This window comes from Euleptes europaea, chromosome 3, assembly GCF_029931775.1.
Source record: "Euleptes europaea isolate rEulEur1 chromosome 3, rEulEur1.hap1, whole genome shotgun sequence".
Taxonomy (NCBI): Eukaryota; Metazoa; Chordata; class Lepidosauria; order Squamata; family Sphaerodactylidae; genus Euleptes; species Euleptes europaea.
Window position 1 is genome coordinate 17,723,863 of NC_079314.1, and position 16,654 is coordinate 17,740,516.

General features: G+C 48.2%; 1 protein-coding gene across 1 annotated transcript in view; it reads right to left on the reverse strand.

The window, feature by feature from the left end:
• The window catches only part of ARHGAP33 (Rho GTPase activating protein 33), a 56,899-nt gene that overhangs the window by 27,289 nt on the left and 12,956 nt on the right, over positions 1-16,654 (reverse strand). The window contains 7 exon segments of the mRNA XM_056846410.1: positions 676-753; positions 1,939-2,061; positions 3,961-4,053; positions 6,610-6,747; positions 7,601-7,684; positions 7,803-7,887; positions 10,062-10,190. Of these exon segments, the coding sequence (XP_056702388.1) occupies positions 676-753; positions 1,939-2,061; positions 3,961-4,053; positions 6,610-6,747; positions 7,601-7,684; positions 7,803-7,887; positions 10,062-10,190 (730 nt within the window).

The following is a 16,654-nucleotide window of genomic DNA, read 5'->3' on the forward strand; positions in this document are numbered from 1 at the left end:
AGAGTCCGCTGCTCTTAACCACTATACCACGCTGACTCTCATAATGTCTAGTTTGGCCCTGATGTGTTTATTCTGGTTGTTCAACTACTACACTAATAGTCAGGAATCGTAACAGTCTGGGACCTGGATGGAGAGGGAAGCTGGGAAGATGGGAGTTGGGAATGTTTAGTCTGGAGGAGGCTGAGGGGGAATATGGTTGCTTTCTTTAAGTATTTGAAGGGCTGTAACTTAGAGGAGGGCAGAGAGCTGTTCCTGTTGGCAGCAGAGGATAGGAGTCACAATAATGGGTTTAAATTGTGGGCGGAATATCAGGGGAAAAGTTTTTGCAGTAAGAGTTGTTCAACAGTGGAATCGGCTACCTAGGGAGATGGTGAGCTCCCCCTCACAGGTGGTCTTTAAGCAGAGGCTGGACAAGCACTTGTCAGGGATGCTCTAGGCTGATCCTGCATTGAGCAGGGGGTTGGACTAGATGGCCTGTATGGCCCCTTCCAACTCTATGATTCTATTCTGCGGATGGATGGGGAAAGGGGAAGAGTTGTAGGGGACAAAAGGCACCCCATTCAGAAAAATAATCATCAGCCATTGGGGTTTAGCACATGAAGGGGTTATATAACATAATTCTGGCCCCGAAGAGGTCTTTCATTAATCAGTGCTTCTATTCTCCAGAAGTCCAACCTGGAATCCATGTTTCCCACGCCACCAGCTCCTGTCTTCTTTGGGAGGCATATCAATCACAGAGATGATGTCTCCAACCTATACCAAACAGATAATTATCATTTTTAAAGGTGCCATATGGATAGACAACATTATGGATTTGCCCTAATTTGCTAGCAGGCGAGGTCAAACGTGTACTTCACACAGAGGCTAAGGTGGATGTAGTATGAACACTGTGTTTCCCTAAGCGTTCAAAACGTTTCAGATACATGATCCTTCCAACAATCCAGTTATCCCTATATAACAAAAGTCAAGTCATCGAGATTTATGGTTTACCCAGTTTGCTAATTGTAAACCTTCTTCATCATTGCAAATAATAAAAAACCCAAAAGATTACATAAAACTGCACCCAAACTACAAGAAAGGTGCATCAAAGGTGCTCGGTCTATAAATTTAAAATCATATCTAATTCAAAGGGCTGCTGTTTGCAGTCCTGGCTGAAGTAAATTTTGATCTCCGTTTCTGCAGGATTACGAAAACTCTTTCATCTCAGAAAAGGGATGCTTCTCTCCATGGGGTGAAGTTTCCAACCAAGGAGTGGGGCCTGGAGTTGTCCTGGAAATATAGCCGATCTCCACCATATAGAGAACAGTTCCCCTGGAGGAAATGACAGCTTTGGAGGGAAGACTCTATGGTATACCGCAGAGTCTAGGAGAAATGGAAATCCTAGAGTGACACTGCATCCCCACTGAGAGCTCCCTTCCCAAACTCCACCCTCTCCAGGCATTGCCCCCAAATAAATTGCTGGAATTTCCCAAGCCAAAGCTGGCAGCTCTACCGTAAAGATGGAGGGATACATACTTTAAAAAAAAAAATCAAGCTATTAATTCACCTGATTGACTGTGCACGTTAAATCCAAACCAAAGTTAAAATTCTTATTTCTACGGCACCTCTCACATGGCAGAAGGGTTACTGTAATCACCAACTGGATATATATCTTGCAAGTAATGCAAGTGAAGTGACCCTCCGCAAAGCTAAGGCAGAGGTAGCCCTTTCTAACCCCATTCCACAGCGGATCCAGTCCTTGGTAAGGGAATTTTGAAGGCAGAGATTAAAACCCATATGCTGTTGCCCTGTTTCAGCTGGGAAAGAGAGCAGCAGTTCTCTGTACTCCTAAGCAGTGACCTCATTGCAAAATATCATAGCGTGGCAGAGGTTGGGAGTCATATGCCCAAAAAGACAAGATAACTCAGAGCAGCTTGTGCCCTACGGGGCCAGACACACCTCAAAGGAGAGCTCGTCGGACGCCTGCGCCGTGTAGCGTTTGACCACGTGGGCGGCTGCAATGGCGGGAACGTTGATAGAGGCTTCCTCGTTGACCAGCAGACGGTTGCCATGGTTATCGATCTGAAATTAGAAGGGGAAGGGCTGGAGTACAACTGAACAGGCAGAGCCCTAGAACGCCCCGTGGGTATCATATGGAAAGTGGCAAGAGGAAATGGTATCATATGGAAAGTGGCAAGAGGAAATGGAAATGGTACGTGGGGTGGCTGGGTAGAGAGAAGGCAAATGACCAAACTGGCTGGCATCACTTGCATGGGGTTGTCCCCCACTTTGCCTTTAGCGGGTGGGAATTCAACAGGTGACTTGAAATGCAAAAAGGATGTATATGGGGCTATTCCAGAGCACACCCAACAACTTCAGTTTGGCCCACTGCTGGCAACGTTACTCATTTCATATACATTAATAGTTCAGCAACCCTTACAACAGCCCCATAAGGTAGGCCAGTGTCTCTACTCTTCTATTGCAGATGGAGTAGAAAGAAGAGCAATTTGTTTAAGGCTGCCTTGTGAGTTGGTAGATGAGATTTGAATCTTCCTTTTAAAAAAAAAGATGGGAAGAAAGAAGCTGCCTAACTTTTCCCCCGCCTGTCATTTTCAGCTGAAAACCTCCTCCCATTGATATTTCACCGGGGTGTGTGTGTGTGTGAAAGAGACTGGGAATCTATCAGGACCCCCAATATCCCATGGGCCTTTTCCCCACTAAGATACAGTCTTGCTCAGATTAAGTTAAAAAACTGGAGGGAAGAACGGCAGAATTGGGGAGGGGCAGTGGCTCAGTGGTAGAGCATCTGCTTGGCATGCAGAAGGTCCCGGGTTCAATCCCTGGCATCTCCAATTGAAAGGATCAGGTGGGGGGAGGTGAAAGACCTCTGCCTGAGACCCTGGAGAGCTGCTGCCAGTCTGAGTAGACAATACTGACTTTGATGGACCAAGAGTCTGATTCAGTTTAAGGCAGCTTTGTGTGCATTCATGCGCAGAACATTTGTGCAATGTGAGATTTGACTGTTATCATACAGTGGGTCTTTTGTATGTAATAACATGGGCATTAAAAATGGCACGATTTCTGAAAGCCCAATCCTCGGGCCAACATCAGATTTCCAAGAGATAACGGGCAGTGGCAGAGGTCGGTGGGAAGAGCTATGGCAAATGAGTCATCCCGACTCAGGAGCCAAGATGAAGTTAGAATGTCAATACATAGAATACACAGAATACATAGAGTTGGAAGGAACCACCAGGGTCATCTAGTTCAACCCCCTGCACAGTACAGGAAATTCACAACTACCTCCCCCTCCACACACCCCAGTGACCCCCTACTCCATGCCCAGAAGATGGCCAAGATGCCCTCCCTCTCATCATCTGCCTAAGGTCACAGAATCAGCATTGCTGACAGATGGCCATCTAACCTCTTCTTTAAAACATCCAGAGAAGGAGAGCTTACCACCTCCCAAGGAAGCCTGTTCCACTGAGGAACTGCTCTGTTAGAAAATTCTTTCTAATGTCTAGATAGAAACTCTTTTGATTTAATTTCAACCCGTTGGTTCTGGTCTGACCTTCTGGGGCAGCAGAAAACAACTCGGCACCCTCCTCTATACCAAAGCTTCTTAAACTGTGGGTCGCAACCCCATATACGGTCGTGAAACTGATTGTGGAGGTTGCGAAAAAATTGATTTATTATCAGTAAATGTTTGATTTGTATACCTATTTTATATACCTATGTACCTGGGGGCGTGAAAAAATTTCTCGGGCGAAAAGGGGTCGCGAGTGGAAAACGTTTAAGAAGCCCTGCTCTATATGACAGCCCTTCAAGTACTTGAAGAAGGTTATCATATCCCCTCTCAGTCTTCTCTTCAGGCTAAACATACCCAGTTCCTTCAACCTTTCCTCATAGGACTTGGTCTCCAGACCCCTCAACAGGCTCCGGCCGCAAAACCCCACCCCCTTTGAACACATTCTGATTTCTCACCTCCATCCAGGTGAGGACGGGCCCGCAGTTGATGTTGCTATCCACAATGGCGGAGAGTTTTTCTAGGTACTGCGTCAGCATGGGCACCAGCAGCTGTTGTGGGAAGAGGCAAAAAACACGGCGTCATTGGCCTGCCCCTCTCCCGGATTCAGAAGCCAAGGGAAGCCAGTTACGGCGGATGGCAGAGATTTCCAACCTTTGACACATTGGGCTTTCCCTTCTCAAGACAGTCAATATTCAATCTCCAACAGAGTTCAGCCGGACAATACTCCTTTGCTTGGACCCTATGACTCCCTTCCATTGTATCTTCTCCCAGCAAAAAAGAGAATTCTTCCAATAGACAAACACTTTCTCTGTTGGAAGCAAAAATCTCTGTGTGTGAAAGGAAGACACAACAGAAGGACGCCACAGGATCCAACTCAACAGAGTAGAATCGCGGGATCCAGCTATTTGTCTTCTGGCAGCGAAGGGGAGATAGAGTAAGCTTCACAACAAAAGGCTATTATGTAATTTATTAATTTTTTTCTTACCATTTCTAGACCACGCTTCCACAAGCTGCGCTTGACAGCCACTCTTCTGATCTTTTGACCAGAGATTCAAAACAGATAAAAGGAAGTATTTCTTCATGCAAAGCATACTTAAATTGTGGAATTCCCAGCCCCAGGATGTGTTGAAAAATGTGGAAGTTCCCTGCCAACTTGGAAGGCTTTAAGAGGGGAGTGGACATGTTCATGGAGGAGAGGGCTATCCGTGGCTACTAGTCAAAACGGATACTGGTCATGATGCATACCTATTCTCTCCAGGATCAGAGGAGCATGCCAAATATATTAGGTGCTGTGGAACACAGCCAGAATAATGCTGCAGTCGTCTTGTTTGTGGGCTTCCTAGAGGCACCTGGTTGGCCACTGTGTGAACAGACTGCTGGACTTGACGGGCCTTGGTCTGATCCAGATAGGCTTTTCTTAAGTTTTTTGTTCATGGAGGAGAGGGCTATCCATGGCTACTAGTAAAAATGGATACTAGTCATGATGCATACCTATTCTCTCCAGGATCAGAGGAGCATGCCTATTATATTAGGTGCTGCAGAACACAGGCAGGATAATGCTGCTGCAGCGGTCTTGTTTGTGGGCTTCCTAGAGGCACGTGGTTGCCCTCTGTGTGAACAGACTGCTGGACTTGACGGGCCTTGGTCTGATCCAACAAGGCTCTTCTTATGTTCTTGTGATTTCAGCAATCAATAACGAACCCCAGTTCTGGCACTCTGATTCCAGGGCCAATCAAAACACTTTGGAGCCGGGCATCAAGAGCAGGGCTAGCGTCTCTGGGCGTCTGCCTACACTCTCCTAGGAAGACACATCCCTCCTTTTTTAAAAAAAGCAAGAAGGAAATTAATGGGAAGCCCAACAGCAGACGCATTCTACAGCGTGGTTGCATGAGATTGGGCAAAATGTCCAGCCTCTGCTGGAAGCCCCTGTTCTTCTGGTGGTGAAGCTATGACCTTAATGGGTTGGATCCAGCCAGCTTTTTTCACTTAATCGCACCCAATTCCCCTCCCTCCCTCTCTACTCCCCACCCTGTTCCAACATGGATGCACCAATGCAGGTCCCATGATTCTCAGCACAGCCCTTTTTCAGTGGCCAAAGAGGAGCGCTCTTTTCTTTTTCATCAGCAAAAAAAGCCGGCTGCACCCAAACCAATCTGTTTCACCTTCTGTATTCCCAAGTCGACAATGAAAGAAAAACAAAGCATCTCCGGGGGAAATACACACATACACCATATCTTTTCCTTAGTAGTATTCTGTACAGACCTTATTTGCAGTCACAGACCATCAAATATCCTAACAAAAAAATTGAAATTAAATACATACATAAATAGTTATGGACCGATAGTACAAACGGTAAAAATGTAGCGGGGATAAAAACTGGAATAAAGGGATAAAATCCTCCATGATATACATCAAACGGTAGAGATTCTAATCACAGATTGGTTATTCCAGAGCCTTAAGTGCATTTTTGTCTTATTTTAGTTGCCAGCCAGGCAAATCTAGCCATACTAAAAGATAAATTTGGTGCTGAGTCTGACAAAAGGAACTCTAGACAATGTTTTCTGAGAGGTCTGGTGCAATCCACTAACAAGGGAATCAGAAGGCCCTAGAGTATATGACTATATAACGTGCACTCCAAAAGGACGTGTTCAGTGGTTTCTAGTAGTATTCTGTAATTTTTCCTCCATAGCTGGGAGGGCCTAAGAGGAAATAGCTAAGCTCTGCTCCCTCTTCCCTCTGATAAGACCCACAGGTCTCCCAGGGCCATTTTTCAAAAGATTCCAGTACACATCTGCAGGTGTCTCACCTCATTCAGCCTTGAGTCGTGCAAACAAGGAGGGGAGCCATGCACCTGTGTTGCATCACCTAACGTCACAACGCTTGTCCATGCACGCCGAAAGCCTAATCTCGCACACGGCAGCAACTCTGGTGCGAGCAAGTGTGCTAAGACTGGGCAAAAATGCGTCGATGCTTTTCATGAGCTTTTGGAACCAGGCCCGGCATGGTAAGAATCTTGGCAGGTGGACAAAAGATGCCTTTGGCGAAGGGCAAGCTGTGGGGACTCACAAGGGAATCCAGGCCCGACGTGGTTCTAAGACACTCACCTCTGGGTTCGCCCTCATGTGGCTGAAGGGAGGCAGCTCGGGAAGCTGGGAGAAACGCCGGTCAAAGATGCAGCAGTGCAGGTGGGCGTCCAGCGTGCGGAATTCCTCATAGCTGCGATGCACCTGCCAGCTCTTCCCCTGGGGCAAGAAAGGCAGCAGGAGAAACAAGGGAGGGGCAAAAGTCATGCTGGGTAACGAATGAACCAACCCCATCCCTGCTCTTCCAACCTTCTGAATAGAAATATAAATGCGTACAAAGTGTATGCAGGATCTGCACCCATGGTACAGAATAAGTCTTCACGCGAGCACTTTTCAGATGAGGAGGGGCTGTGACTCAGTGGTAGAGCATTTGCTTGGCATGCAGAAGGTCCCGGGTTCAGTCCCTGGCATCTCCAGTTAAAGGGACCAGGCAAGTAGGTGACATGAAAGACCCCTGCCTGAGGCCTTGGAGAGCCGATGCCGGTCTGAGTAGACAATACTGACTTTGATGGACCAAGGGTCTGATTCAGTATAAGGCAGCTTCATGTGTTCATGTGTCACGGCCACACGTACTGGGAACCTACCAACCAACGGGAACATGTGCAATCAACCATGCTCTTAATATGCATGGTGGTCATTTCATGTCAGCATGCCTTACAGGGTTCAGTGTAGTGTAGCATGGCCAAGCCTCTAGGGCAGGGCCTGGGGTGGGCCACATTTGACATGGAAGTGACGTCACTTCCAGATACGGCTCTAGGAATCCCAGCAAATCTTGATGGTAAAAACTATAGAGATTGGTAGGATTCCTAGAGTGTAAACCAAAAACGGCATCACTTCTGAGTCAGATGCCATTCCCCCCTTCCTTCTTCCACTACAAACATCACCAGTGGTAAGAATATGAGCACAACGGTGGGGGATTGTCCACTGAAAGGGGGCACTTGGGAAGCAGCAAAGCCAGTAAATCCAACCTCATTCTGCCAACTAACATTTGGCTTGTTTTCCCCCCACTCACCTGGCAGGTAACTTGAATGGCAAAAAGCAGTTCTCCCTCTTCCAAGTTGCTGAGGTTCTCGTTCTGCTCAGGCGCAAACTGTAGCTGTGGGGAGACACAGAAAATAAAGATCCTTCGCCCCAGCCTGCTGCAGGAACCCAGGCGTCCCAGCTATCCGTTCCTCAAGCCCCATATCCTTGGTCAGGCAGGGAAGAAGACATACCTGGATGTGTCCAAAGTCCACCGCTTCATAGTGGAAATGGGCACATTCAGTCAGCTTGGGGAAGTGACCGCGCGTGATGGAAAGCCTATGGAGAAAGACAGGGGTACAAGTCCAGGAAATGGGACACCACGTCATTCTGAGGCGGAATCCTGTCCGGATGTCATTCAGGAAAAATATGGAACACTCGACTCCAAAACCTTGCTACCTAATGTCACAAAACCAACTGCGCCATCCTAGACTGAACAGGGCTCCTTTCCCTCACACACACCCCATTTTAACCCTGTGACTTGTTCTAAATCCCCACAAGGGCACTCCATTCTCTCAGCTTGCTTCGGTCTCACACTCCCGTCGAAGCCGCTCACTGACATCCACCTTAAGGCTTCGGTCACATGCGGCCTGCTATTCCTCTGACCTGAAAAAGGCCCCCATGAGCGGCTGTTTGCCCCCCTTGAGGAAACAGACCTGTAGCCCCTCAGTATATGTACATTTCCTCAATGGGGCAAGTAGCCGCTGCCTAGGCCCTTCAGGTTGGGAAAACAACATGGAGGGGTATGAAGGCTTAAGCCTGCGTGGTGTGGTGGTTTGGAGCAGCGGACTCTAATCTGGACAACTGGGTTTGATTCCCCACTCCTCCACATGAGGGGTGGATTCTAATCTGGGGAACCGGTCTGGTTTCCCCACTCCTACACATGAAGCCTGCTGGGTGACCTTGAGCTAGTCACAATTCTCTTGGAACTCAGGGGAAGGGAAGGCGATCGTAAGCCGCTTTCAGACTCCTTAAAGGCTGAGAAAAGCGGGGTATAAAAACCAACTCTTCTTCTTCTTCCTCCATAGGGTTGCCAACTCTGGGTTGAGAGATTCCGGGGGGGTGCAGCCTGGAGAGGGTGAGTTTTGGGGAGGGGAGGGACCTCAGTAGGGTATAATGCCATAGAGTGTTCCCTCCAAAGCAGCCCTTTTCTCCAGGAATCCTCCCAGGTGTCAAAGTCCTGGTCAGAACTGGGCCCACACAGACTTCAGAATAGAGTTTCCAGAGGGAGAATTCACAGACCACATCTGGTTGAAAGTCCTCATGTTGGCCACCAGTGAGTTAGCCCTCATCCCAGGGCCTAACAGGTGCTTACCACACTGGCACCTCTGGGTAAGGGTGCCTAACCACAGAGGGAACAGGGGCTAGCAGCAACCCACAGCTGCACGAAACAACTCCCCCACCTACAGTTGCCAACCTGCAGGTAGTCGGAAATCAAACAAAATCACTAGTGCCTTACAAGGAAGTTAAGCAAAGCAAGAATAGGCACTTATGGCACAAAAAGCTAACACATTGTGTTAGATGACGCAGATTCGCCATCCGTTAGTACTGTCAGGCTATATGCCTTCTTGTCCGGGTATGTATCTATTTGTCTTTATGCCTGTCTGTGTCTTGTACATAGTTTGTATCTCACTGCAGTGTATTAGTTAGCATTGCTTTTTGTATTTTATAGAACATATGTTCCGTGGATTCAGGATTGCCTGAATTGACAAAGCACCAGCGAAATAGGACTCATTACCGGAAGCCTATTTTCTCTCTACTCATGGCATTCCAGGACTTTGATATTTAGTCACTTCACTTACCTGTCTACATTGCAGGATCGTGGTGACTTTTCTACACATGTAACAGGAATTTCCTTCTGTCCTTGGTCGTATTGTTTGTTTAATTTGTCATTACAAACATGTTGTTCAGCATTCCTTTGTAGTGCTTTTTGTGCCATGAGTGCCTACTCTTGCTTTGCTTAACCTCCAGGTAGTAGCTGGAGATCTCCTGCTATTACAACTGATCTTCACCTGATAGAGATCAGTTCCCCTGGAGAAAATGGCCGCTTTGGCAATTGGACTCTATGGCATTGAAGCCCCTCCCCAAACCCCGCCCTCCTCAGGCTCCACCCCCAGAATTTCCAGGTATTTCCACCCGGAGCTGGCAACCCTACCCCCACCTCACCCCGAAAATGCTAAGCCCCCAAAACAAGGCTATATAATCCATCCTCCCTCCCCCCCAGTGCTTTAGGGTTGCCAGCTGACCAGAGAAAAATTGACCCAGCTTATTCTTCTGCCTCTGAGATCACTCAGGAAAGCTTCCCCCAGGACGGAGGGAAAATGTGATCACCTGCTAAGTGTTGCGGATCTAGCACAAGTTAAAGGCAGAGCCGCAAGGGGTGGTTCAAAAGTTGGCAACCCTAGATGAGCACTGCGGCCGTCTCTGGCCTTCGTCCTCTCCCCGGGTTTTACCTCTTGGTTGGCTTTCCTTTGACGTTGTTGGTCGCATTCCCCAAAGAGCGCACTTGCCCTTCTCCAGAGGTATCGATGTTGTCAGCGCTCCGGGCCTGCACAGCCAAAACAAGCAAGGCAAGGAGAACGCTGTCATACAGAGAACTAGCACGGCGTGATGGTTACAGGGCTGGGTTCAAATCCCTCCCCAAGCTGGGTCCTCATTTTACCGACCTCGGAAGGATGGAAGGCTGAGTCAACCTCAAGCCGGCTACCTGAAACCGACTTCAGTCAGGATCGAACTCAGGTCGGGAGCAGAGCTTGGACTGCAGTACTGCAGCTTGCATGTGTGTGTGTGTGTCTGTGTAAAGTGCCGTCAAGTCGCAGCCGCCTTATGGCGACCCCTTTGGGGGGTTTTTAAGGCAAGAGACTAACAGAGGTGGTTTGCCAGTGCCTTCCTCTGCACAGCAACCCTGGTATTCCTTGGTGGTCTCCCATCTGCAGCTTACCCTCCCCTTGATCCTTGCTTATATTGGAGGCCGGCAATCTCGATGCGGCATGGCTATGTGGCCGATTCTTGACCCAGCACACCCAGCCAAAGCCAAATTCTTCTGCTTCAGGACTGGTCTGCTGCCCCCCTACATCCAAGGCAGGTACCTGGGGGCCCTTTGCCAGCAATATGTCACCGTGGTTTTACACAGCTGTGTGTGTGCAAAGTGCCGTCAAGTCACAGCCAACCCTCATGGGGTTTGCAAGGCAACAGACGGACAGAGGGGGTTTGCCATTGCCTGCCTCTGGATTTCCCTGGCAGAGTCCCATCCAAGTCCTAACCAGGGCTGACCCCACTTAACTGCCGAGATCTGACAAGATCGGGCTAGCCTGGGCCATCCAGGTCAAGGCCTCCCACAACAAATGTCTCAAAATTGCTAAGAATGCAAGCAATGCTCTTCTGGCTGCATCCCTAGCTTTGTAAAGACCTCACCACATGCCAAAAATATGAGTAAAAGAAGCCCATCTGACTTTTCCTTCCCTTGGGTTGCTGTGCTATCCAACTCCACTCAGTTTATTGGGAGACTTTTTCAGATGTCATCCAACCCTTTCTAGGCTCTTTGCCATCCCTCCCCCAAATTTGTGATCACTTAACAGCTTGCTGGGGTGTGGACTGGCATAGTCTAGCCCCATCTTGTCACATCTCGGAAGCTAAGCAGGGCCGGTACTTGGAAGGGGGACCACCAAGGAAGACTCTGCAGAGGAAGGCACTGGAAAACCACCTCTGCTTCTCACTTGCCTTGAAAGCTCTTTGTTGGGGTTCCCATAAGTTGGTTGTGATTTGATGGTACATACATACAAAACCATTTCTCAGTTTGAAAAAAACCAATAAAAATATTTAACTGTACCAGGCGCAAGGGTGTTACCTACAGAATGCCACCAGATACCTCAAAATATACAGGATGGATCCAGCCAGCTTTATAAACTCAGCCTCACCTTCTTCTTCTTCTTCTTACTATGGCCCCATCCCACTTACCCTCTGTCTATGCAGGTCCCATGATTAGGTTTGCCAACTCAGGGTTGGGAAATTCCTGGAGATTTGGGGGTGGAGCTTGGGAAGGTCAGAGTTTGGGGAGGGGAGGGATTTCAGTGGGGTATAATGCCATAGAGTCCACCTTCCAAAGTGGCTATTTTCTCCAGGTGAACTAATCTCCGGTGCCTGGAGATCAGCTGTAATCCCAGGAAATCTCCAGCTACCACCTGGAAGTTAGCAATTAGGGTTGCCAGCTCTGGGTTGGGAAATTCCTGGTGATATGAGGGTAGAGCTTGGGAAGAGTGGAGTTTGGGGAGGGGAGGGACTTCAGCGGGGTATAATGCCACAGAGTCCACCCTCCAGATCAGCCATTTATCTACAGGGGAACTGATTTCTGCAGTCTGGAGATCAGTTGTAATTCCAGATTTCCAGGCCCTGGAGGTTGGCAACCCTATCTATAATGGATGGTCTAAAGAGACCCTTCTCCTTCCTTTCTCACCAGCAGAAAAGCTGGTTGGATCCAACTCATATTTCTAGACACAGCTTCAAGTCCTCAGGGGAAAAAACTTTTTTGTGCCAGACAACCTGAGCTTGAATTGCCAGAAAAGCCCAAACATGATCTAAGGGGATAAGCGCCTGACTCAGAACAAAGCATCGGCTCAGAACGTTTAATGACTGCTTTTTCAGTTGGAGGCTCCTGTTCTCTCGCTTCTTCTTCCCAGGTGGAACCTGATACCAGATCCACCCTGCCCTGCTTTATCTACTAAAATCAGCCGGCGGTCTAGTACAAGATGCTGACATGAAGCCTTAAGATCAGGGCCCGAAACATCTTCTCTCACCTCCCCACCTCTTTTTTTTTTTTTTAACATTCAGCCAGAGGAAGAGTTTTGGAGAATCTGAAAGTTTGCACAACGTTTTGTGTTACTTTGACTGGCGCTAATTCGAGGGGCGACATGGTTTTATTGCTCCTTTAAAATGTCTCAGAGGTAGCTGGAGCCGCAGCCAGCCGGTCTGATGGGTCTGGGATAGAACGGCTCGCTCGAATGCTGACTTGTGGTGAAGCAATGTGTTCGCTATTAGACAGGGTGGATTTTAGATGTTTTGGGCCAATTCTGTATTTTTGTCTTGCTAACAGGGGGGAGCCAGCATGGTGTAGTGGTTAAAGTGTCAGACTAGGACCTGGGAAGACCAGGTTCGAATCCCCACTGACGCTGTGGAAACTGGCTGGGTGACCTTGGGCCAGTCACACACTCTCAGCCCTGACCCTGGCTAGTATTGGGATGGGAGACCTCCAAGGAATACCAGGGTCGTGACCCAGAGGCAGGCAATGGCAAACCACCTCCGAACTTTGCCTTGAAAACCATAGGGGTTGCCATAAGTCAGCTGTGACTTGATGGCAAAACAGTAACAACAGCGACAACTGAGGGATGCACACAGACATGCAGATGAATCAGGACCTGCTGCGTTTCCTCCCATGCATTTCAAATCCATCTTTAACTTCTCTTTGCAACCCATTCAACAGGCACACCAGCCAGAAAACTAAATACTCCGTTAGTCTGACTGCCATCCTCCTGCATGCTTCAGGTGGGTTGTACACCTTTTAAAAAATTCAAACATGTGAGAATTCATTCAGTTTCATGTATAGTTAGTTTCTCTCTCCTTTCATGGTTTTAAAAAAAAAGCAGAATCGTTTTTTAAAAACTGAAAAACTGTTTTGGAAAGGGAAGAAAGCCTATTAGCGATCCCAGCAGTTCACAGCCAATCAGCCCTGCATCCTGCAGCTTCTGCCCCAAAACGAGAAACGTGGGTTTCCCCTGCATTCAGTTTAGGAGAAGATTCTATGCTTGACTAGCCTTGCTAGTTGCCTGCTGATGGTCGGCAAACTCCTGCCCATGCCCTGCATCATGCCCCCCGCGCTTGCGCAATGGAGAAGCAGAGGGAAAATGGGGAGGCCGTCACAGCATCCAGCAACACTAGGAATTCCCCCATTCTCTATGGTCTTTTACCATAGAGACAGAGGAAATTCCTAGAGCAGTGCTTGCCGTGGTGATGTCACTTCTGGGCAGTGACATCACCACATCGTGTGATGCTCCCCCTCTCCATGCCCTGCCCCAAAAAGTTCCCAGGATAACTGTATGCTTGACAACAAATGGTGTGTGCTCCCTCAACAGTCCCACAGCTCAAATGAGGGGCTATGGCTCAGTGAGCAGGGGCTGTGGCTCAGTGGCAGAGCATTTGCTTGGTATGCAGAAAGTCCCAGGTTCAATCCCCAGCATCTCCGGTAACAATCAGGTTATAGGTGATGCGAAGGACATCCACCTGAGACCCTGGAGAGCCACTGCCAGTCTGAGTAGAAGAAGGGTTGGTTTTTATATGCCGACTTTCTCTACCACTTAAGGGAGATTCAAACCGGCTTACCCTTCCCTTCCTCTTCCCACAACAGACACCCTGTGAGGTAGGTGGGGATGAGAGAGTGTGACTAGCCCAAGGTCACCCAGCTGGCTTCATGTGGAGGAGTGGGGAAACAAATCCAGTTCACCAGATTAGCCTCCGCCGCTCATGTGGCGGTTCTCCATAACCCGGTTCTCCAGATCAGACTCCACTGCTTCAAACCACCGCTCTTAACCACTACACCACGCTGGCAACAGACAATACTGAACTTGAGGGACCAATGGTCTGATTCTACATAAGGCAGCTTCATGTGTTCATGATGTGCATTTAGATGCACCCTGCTGTTATTCCCAACTTGGAAGCTCTGGGTTCTACAACAGCTTCACAGACCATCTACATTCTCCCAGCTCTGGCCACAGGTCAAAACAAAGCGAATCGTGTATTTCTGGCGCCGGGCCACAAGAGGGAAGGGTTGATGTTGAAAACAGAAATGCCACTTCACCGCCGCCTCCTCCGCTGTTCCCCACCATGCCCAGTAAAACAAGAAAGTGTGATGGGATGTCCTCCTGATGGGGACCTCCCTGCTTGCGCCTCCCTGGCTGCTGCTTGTTGGGTTGGGGAAATGGAGCGTGATGGATTTTTAAACATTAGCAGCGTGATCCTATGCAGAGTGACTCTAATCTATACCCACTGATTTCAACTGGCTTGGCCCGGAGTACCTTTGCATAGGACTGCCCCATGAGGCTGACGCTAGGCACATTTCTAGTTCTTCTCTCTGGGATTTCTTGACTGCAGCATTTTAATCTGTGGCTGGTGCGGTGGGGGTCACACATGGTGGAATGCTCCCTCATGAAAAAGATGCTTGCCAAGGAGGATACTCTAGAAACGTGTTTCTCAGACTGGGGTTTATGAGGAAAGGCTGAAGAGTCTGGGACTTTTTGGTTTAGAAAAGAGATGACTAGGGTGCTTTCACACATCCTGAATAATGCACTTTCAATCCAGTGCACTTTGCAGCTGGATTTTACTGTGTGAAGTGGCAAAATCCACTCGCAAACAATCGTTAAAGTGCATTGAACGTAGATTGAAAATGCATTATTCAGGATGTGCGAAAGTGCCTTAAGAGAGGACACAATAGAAGTCTATAAAATTATGTACCGGGTGGAAAGATTTCACAAAGAGAACTTTTTCTCCCTGTCCCAAAATACTAGAACTCAAGGGCATCCAATGAAGCTGATGGGCAGTAAATTCAGAATGGACAAAAGGAACTACTACTTTATGCAACAAGTGATTAAAATGTAGCGTTTGCTGCCAGAGGATGTGGTGACGGCCACAGGCATTTCTTTCTTTTTTGGTGCTGTCAAGTCACAGCTGACTTATGGTGATCCCGCAGGGTTTTCAAGGTAAGAGATGTTCGAAAGTGGTTTGCCATTGCCTGCCTCCACGTCACGACCCTGGTATTGCTTGGAGGCCACCCATACAAATACTAACCAGGGCCGACCCTGCTTAGCTTCTGAGATCTGACGAGATCAGGTTAGCCTGGGCTATCCAGGTCAGGACACAGTCAGCTTTAAAAGGGGATTAGAGAGATTCATGGAGGATACGTCTATCAGTGACTACTAGCCATGGTGACTAAACATGGTGCCTCCACATTCAGAGGCAGTCAACCTCTGAATACCAAAACAAGGAGGCAACATGGGGGGGAAGGCCCCATCCTCCAAGCCCTGTTATTAGCTGTCCAGTGGAACTGGTTGGTCACTGTGTGAGACAGGATACTGGACTAGATGGACCACTGGTCTGATCCAGCAGGGATCAGCCAGCCAGCCTGGTGTAGTGGTTAAGAGCGGTGGTTTGGAGTGGTAGACTCTAATCTGAAGAACTGGGTTGGATTCCCCACTCCTCCACATGAGCGGCGGAGGCTAATCTGGTGAACTGGATTTGCTTTCCCACTCCTACACAGGAAGCCAGCTGGGTGACCTTGGGCTACTCACAGCTCTCTTAGAGCTCTCTCAGCCCCACCTACCTCACAGGGTGTCTGTTGTGGGGAGGGGAAGGGGATTGTAAACTGGTTTGATTCTCCCTTAAGTGGTAGAGAAAGTCGGCATATAAAAACCAACTCTTCTTCTTCTTCTTCTCTCCTGATATTCTTAGGTTCAAACTGGTGTCCAGAGATCTCGGGATCTGCAAGTGTACTTTGGGGGTGGGGGGCAGTGAGTACTTCAGGACAGAGGACAAGTCTTTCTCATGTCCATGTGGCTAACATTTTTTAAAATTTATTTGCTTGAAACATCTGTATTCCACCTTTCCAGCCAATAAGAGCCCTCAAGGAGGCAAACATGAAAAGGAGAGCCTTCTCCATTTCCTGAGAATGGGAAAAGAATCCTCTACCTCGAGGGAAGGAGTCGGAATTGGCATCCCCCCCTTTCAAAGGGTGGACGTTCATACAGCCTAAAAATCTGAAATTTCCATAAATGTGGAAGCCATTGTGAGCGGGAGTGTGTTTTTCCCTTGTGGAAGGATGAAAGTTTGAGGGGAACCGAAAGGATTGCTGTATTTACCATCTTACTAAACTTAAACTCATCTTGTTGCTTTTAACAACATAAAATTCATTATTTATGGCTTAGATCAGCATATAAAATGGTACTATTTGGCATAGTTATGAAATGGAAAAAGATAAATGCCTTAGTTTTCTACAAGCAAAGTT